Raw genomic sequence first — 5879 nt, forward strand, 5'->3', positions numbered from 1 at the left:
TTTAAAAATCATTTTATGGTATTAAAAATGACAGAGGTTAGAAACAAAGCTCTTATTCTTTTATTGAACTAGAATTGAAAGTGGCAGAAAATCATTTTGGCCCTGGTGCAGTGAGTGTTATCACTGAGACATGTTCGGGGGAGAGCGGGACAACGTCTCGAGCTCCGGAGACAGAAGTTCACCAAAAAAGAACTGGATTTTCTCTCCTTATCTTGAAATTATTAGATGAAAGTAAGAAGACAGGGCTGGCGGGTGTGTTGAAAAATGATGCTGTCTCCGTGGCGGCGGGGGAGCTGCCGGGGGAGTGTGGCTGAGGTGGCTGAGGGAGGGGACGGCCCAGGGCAGGACCAGCACCCAGGCCGCAGGCTCGGGGTTCGGGACCCCGGACGGGGGAGTCGCGCGCGTGCACCGCTGTGAGCGGGCGCTGCCCGGCGGAAAAGCCACGCGTGGGAGGAGCTGTTTGAAGACGTCCCTTAACCAGGAGATTAAACTGGAGCAGTCAGCAGCTACTTTCTTTCAAGACGCTGGTGGGAGAGAAATGTGCAGTCCAGGTGGGAAAAACCAATCATTTTGGAGTCCACGGTATGATTATGCTTCGGAGCTTTGTCTGGGGAGCAGGCTGGCAGGCATATGTTTGCTGATCCAAAAATGATTAACATTCAGACTAAGTGAGGCTCTTGTGAAATTGAGCTTTCAGGATGCAGCCAGCGTTCTGTCCTGGCAGATGGCAGAAGCCGACTTAATAGCTGTTCCCGGCGCCCCGCGCACACCGAGCGCCCTGCTGGGAAGCGGAAGCCCGGGCTGTGCAGGGCGGGCGCGGTGCCCGCACCCCTGCGCCCCGCCGGCGTCCCGCCTGCCTGCTCCGCACTCCTTTAAAAATAAATAAATAAAAGAATGAATTTTAAAAATGAATAAATAGGTAGCAAGGTTAGCAAGAAAGGACCAGAAGGGTCTCATGCCTGAGAAGACTGTGAGCGCAGGAAAGGGAAAGCAGAGTCTTGGTGGCTAGATTTCAGCTCCGGGACTCCAAGTGGCGCCTCAGGGCGTGTGCCACCAGCGGCGTTTCCTGGCAAGTCATGGGAAATGCAGAGTCCGAGGCCCCTGGACGCGGAAACCACGATAGCGAGGTCTCAACGCCTGGGACGCACCGCTCCTCGGCGGGCACCAGGCTCGCTTGGCCTGCGGCTTGCAACACACATTTCTGGAGCTAGGCACTGTAGAGGCAGTGGGTGGGGATCTCTCTCTCTCTCTCTCTCTCTCTCTCTCTCTCTCTCTCTCTCTCTCTCTCTCTCGGCTTAGCTTGGTCCTGGGGTATGGCAAGAGGTCAGCGATGGCAGAGAATGAACAGTGAAGATGTTCTGTAAAGATGTTTACAGGGCTGGACAGATAGCTCAGCGGATTAAAGCACCTGCTGAGGCAGATGCAGGGACCAGGGTTCGATCCCTGTTTTTTTCGATCCCTGAAACCACATGCTGTGCCAGCCCCACCCCCTGGGCGAGCTGAGACGTTGATTGAGACTGGGCGTGGTGGGGCGTGCCTGTTATCCCAGGGTTTGGGAGGTTGAAAAAGGGAGAGCCATTAGGAATTGCTCTGTGTAGTGAGACCCTGTAGACCCGGTTCTAAATACATTTAAAAAAATGTTTTCAGGTCCTAAGCAAGGCCTTATGACAGCAAGCCATTCCCTCTATTTGGACATGCTGTTCCGCTGAGCTATGTCCCCGGCGCCCAGGGGCGCCCTTTCTTGCACAGCGCTTCGCTGTCCCCTGAGACGGAAGCAGCTGCTGTGTCCCCTCAGCCGCCTGGGTCTCTTCTTGGGCCTGCTGCGTCTCCAGGATGCCCACCCCGGCCGCCTGGCGTCCTGTCCTCTGTGCAGTCCCCTCTCCTCCGCCTTCGCTCCTGCCCAGCTTGCTCCAGTCCATCCAGGGGGCGCTGTTCTCGTTGTCTTATTTCGTTTTTCTGCCGCATTTGACTTTACTGAGCACTTTTTCTCCCAAATTTAAAAACCTCCCGCTCCACTGGTTCTCACGATGAAAATCCCTCCTGGTTTCTCTCCTCCCTGTAGCCCGTGCTCCAGCTTGCGCAGCTTCCGCCTCTGTCATCTTCGTTGTCGCTCCTTCTTGTGTTCCTCTAGGCAGTGACAATCGTGCCCCTTGTTCCCAGCTTCTCCTGTGCACGCATGACTCCTACCCTTGTGCTCAGGTGCTTGTATGGTGTCTGCCCCTTCCCCAAGCCTCATGGGAGCACAGGTAGAGCGCTGCGCCTGATGGGTTTGTGGCTGCCAGGCTCATCACTGTGTTTGTCCACTGATGCTTTTTTTTAAATATTTATATATTTGGTACAAGGTCTCACTACGCAGATTGGACTTGTAGTGATCCTCCTGTCTCAGCCTCCCCAGCGCTGGGATTACAGGTGTGTATCACCATGCCCGGTTTCGGTGGCTGGCACGGCACAGGTTCAGCATGCGTGCGGCACCGGGGATCGAACCCCGGTCCATGTGCTTGCCAGGCAGACACTTACATCGCCAAGCTATCTCCCCAGCCCCACTGATGCTTTTGTAGATAAATGTGGGGTTGGTGGGAGGAGCCGGGCCACTGGGGCGTGGCCGGGAAGGCCCATAGCCCTCCTCCGCCGTGATCTTGCTCTCTGCTTCCTGTCTCCAGGGCCATGAACAGCTCTCCTCTGCCCTCGTCCTTTCCTGTGCCGCCCTGCCTCGGGGCCGGCTCCCTGCGGACAGAAAACTTTACAAATGTGAGCCCAAATAAATCGTCCTTTGTTTAAATTGTGGGTGTCGGATATTGTGCCTCAGCAATGAGACTGCGGTGGGTGAATTTCCAGCAAGGGCCCGACAGCACGTTGGTTTGTCTCGTGATGCCTTGGCTGGCAGGCCGGGCAGCCCCTGGATGCCTGCTCCGCAGCCGCCCTCCGCGCTCTGTGGCGGGAGAAGCCGGCCACAGGGAGCCGCAGTCCGTGAGCCGGCCTGCGCAGCCAGCGTTGGTCGAGGGTGATGGAGGATACCGCGTGGGCCACAGATGTAAGGAGGAGGCCTCTGACGGCCCTTCCTAAGGCTGCTCTGTGCTGGTAGAGAGGAGGGAAGAGTGTGGGTCCGTCCTGCCACTGTCGGCCCCTGTGCCAGGTCTGGAATCCCCTGGCTCTGGGCATTTTATTTTGTGGGGAGAATAAGCCGCTGTCACATGGAGAACGGAGGCATCTTGAGACTGGAATGCTGGGTGAAATGTGTCAAACACACAAGCTTAACTACAGCAGGGTTTCTCTTATAGGAGGAACCCAAAGTATTAATAAAGAGAAAAATAGAAGACAGAAAATAGGAAGTAGGGGACCTGTCATGCCGGTGCCCAACTGTAATCCCAGCGCTTGGGAGGCTGAGGCAGGAGGATCGCTGTGAGTTTGAGGCCAGCCAGGGCTACATAGTGAGTTAAAGGCAGCCCGAGCGACATAGTGAGACCTTGTCTCAAAAAATAAAAAGAAGCCCACAAACCAAACCCAAGAGAAAAGAATCAAGGGATGGATCTTTCTCAAAAGAGAAAGGGATCAAGAGATGGAGAAAGGATGAAAAAGAACTAAGACGCTTTCTGTCCCCAGGCTCCCCACGGCACGTGGCCTTGTCCTGTACTACAATCAGGCACTCATAAAATCTTTTATAAAACAAGACTTCTAACTGCTGCGGTGTCCGCAGCTGACCTCATTAGCTTCCATTTCATTCCCCTGAAGTCCTTCTCTTTGTCTTGGGGGCGCAGGCCCGCAGGGCCGAATCCTGGGGCTTGTTCCGATTTCTCTGTTTTCGTTTCCCAAACCATGGACACGGCTTGTTGCTTTTGCTTCTGCTTTGGTGGCACCAAGGTTTGGACTCAGGCTCCCTCACACTGAGCTGCATCCCCAGCCCTTTTCTTCTGATCTGATCTTGAGAAAAGTTTGAGCTCAGTTGCCCAAGCTGGGCTCGAACTTGCAACCCTCCTGTCTCAACCTCCAGAGTGCTAGGGTGTGCTGGCCGAGACCTGCTGATTCTTCCTCCTAAATCTGCCTTCCTATGTCTGCTGTCACCCGCTTCCCTGTTCCAGTTTATTCTGCTCCTTCCATCTGTTGAAAAGAGCTGACTTGTACAGAGTGGTTATTTAATCATCCGTGTTGTAGAAGATTTATTGGTGCACAATGACGATATACAGAAGCGAAAAAGTAGCCTAAAATTTTAGGTATTTTAATACCTAAAATCTCACAGAGGAAAAAAAATCCTGAAGAAACATCCAGCAACGTGGTAACGGTAGTGCTTTCTAGCAAGTGGGGCTGAGAGTTAATTTCTCTTTAAAAAAAAAATATATATATATAGATATAGATATAGATATAGATATAGATATATAGATATATAGTCTCACTACTCAATCAGACTTGCAGTGATCCTCCTGTTTACAGCCTCCTAAGAGCTGGGATTACAGGTGTGGGTCACCACACCCCGTCTCAATTGCTGTCTCAGTGCACCCTGGGGGCAGGGCCAGCTAATTTCTTGCTTTTATCTGTATTTTCTCTCTGGTGAATATGCATTTACTGGTTAGTTAACACCAGCATTTTTCTTATTTTATTTTACTTTTTGTACCAGGAATTGAACTTGGGACCTCACACTTGCCAGGGAGGCACTGTACAACAGAGTTATGCCCCAAGTACTTCTTTTTAAAAATTTTTATTTTTTTAGGTATAGGGTCTTGCTACACAGCTCAGAAGCTCAGACTCATAGTGATCCTCCTGTCTCAGCCTCCCCAGCTCTGGGATTATAGTTGTGCACCATGCTCAGTTTCTGTGGCCAGCATGGTGCACCCAGGGGTTCTGGGACTGGCATGGCATGAGGTACCAGGAATCGAACCTGGGTCCTTGCACTTGCCAGGCAGGAGTTTAGACCACTGAGCTATCTCCCCAGTCCCAGCTCTTCATTTAAAAGAAGGCAGTGCCCGAAGAGTTGATGATGAATACTTGGTTTCTAGCACGAGGAGGTGCAGTGTGTAGAGGAAGCCGGGCTTTGATGTGCCACTCGGTAGCGGCTACTTCTGCACAGGCAAACAGCTGTGTTCAGAGGTTGTTCTGTGCTCGGCTTAAGTATGCACAACAATGGAATTACTTTGAGCCATGTAAGTCTCTATATATAATGATCCTCCTGTTTTCAGCCTCCCAAGCTCTGGGATTACAGGCGCGCACCACCATGCCCAGTGTCAGCTGCAGGCTCAGTGTGCCCTAGGGTGGGACCAGCATGGCACACCAGGGATCGAACCCCGGTCCCTGCATCTGCCTAAGCAGGTGCTTTAGTCTGCTCAGCTATCTGGCCAGCCCAGTTTTTTCAGTATCTTATGATGATTTTTTTCTAGAACACTTGTATTATTTAAATAAAGGAAGTCCACTCTCGAGATTCTCCTTTTGAGGTCTCACTAACTGGGAATAAGGTCTGCATCTTGGGTGTTTTTCCTTTGAGCAGCCCGGAGCTGACACAGGATGGATCCTTCATTAGAAAACAATCATCTACACTCCGTGGGCTACTTAGGAAAACATTTGTATTTGTCCGGCAGCTTTCCCAGGGATGGCGCTTGAGTAAACCATTCACTTCCTTCCTTTCAAAACATCAGTCACCATGATTGATTTTTATGTTGGTCATAAAGAGAAATGGAATCAACTAAAAGCAGGGGGAGGATTACCGGCTGGAAGCAGATCATTTACTTAGCCAATATGTATTGGCTATTTGTTTATGTTGGGCATGGGACCAGGTGACCAAGACAGTGTTGTGCACGACAGGGCATTTTCCAAGCAGCCCCTGGATGGATGAGCAGCCAGCGTCTCACAGGGCCGGCCTGGAGCCCCTCGCTGCGGATACTTTTCTCTGGAGG

The 5879-nt window shown here is 51.9% G+C and overlaps 1 protein-coding gene across 1 annotated transcript in view; it reads left to right on the forward strand.

Annotated features, from left to right (window-relative positions):
- Positions 1-2868: 2868 nt before the first annotated feature.
- The window catches only part of Skap1 (src kinase associated phosphoprotein 1), a 234409-nt gene continuing 231398 nt past the window's right edge, over positions 2869-5879 (forward strand). Inside the window, exon 1 of the mRNA XM_023718126.1 lies at positions 2869-3031. Coding sequence (XP_023573894.1) covers positions 2869-3031 — 163 coding nt within the window. The remainder of the gene's footprint in view (positions 3032-5879) is intronic.

This window comes from Octodon degus, unplaced genomic scaffold (genome assembly GCF_000260255.1).
Source record: "Octodon degus isolate 3935 unplaced genomic scaffold, OctDeg1.0 scaffold00056, whole genome shotgun sequence".
Lineage (NCBI taxonomy): Eukaryota > Metazoa > Chordata > Mammalia > Rodentia > Octodontidae > Octodon > Octodon degus.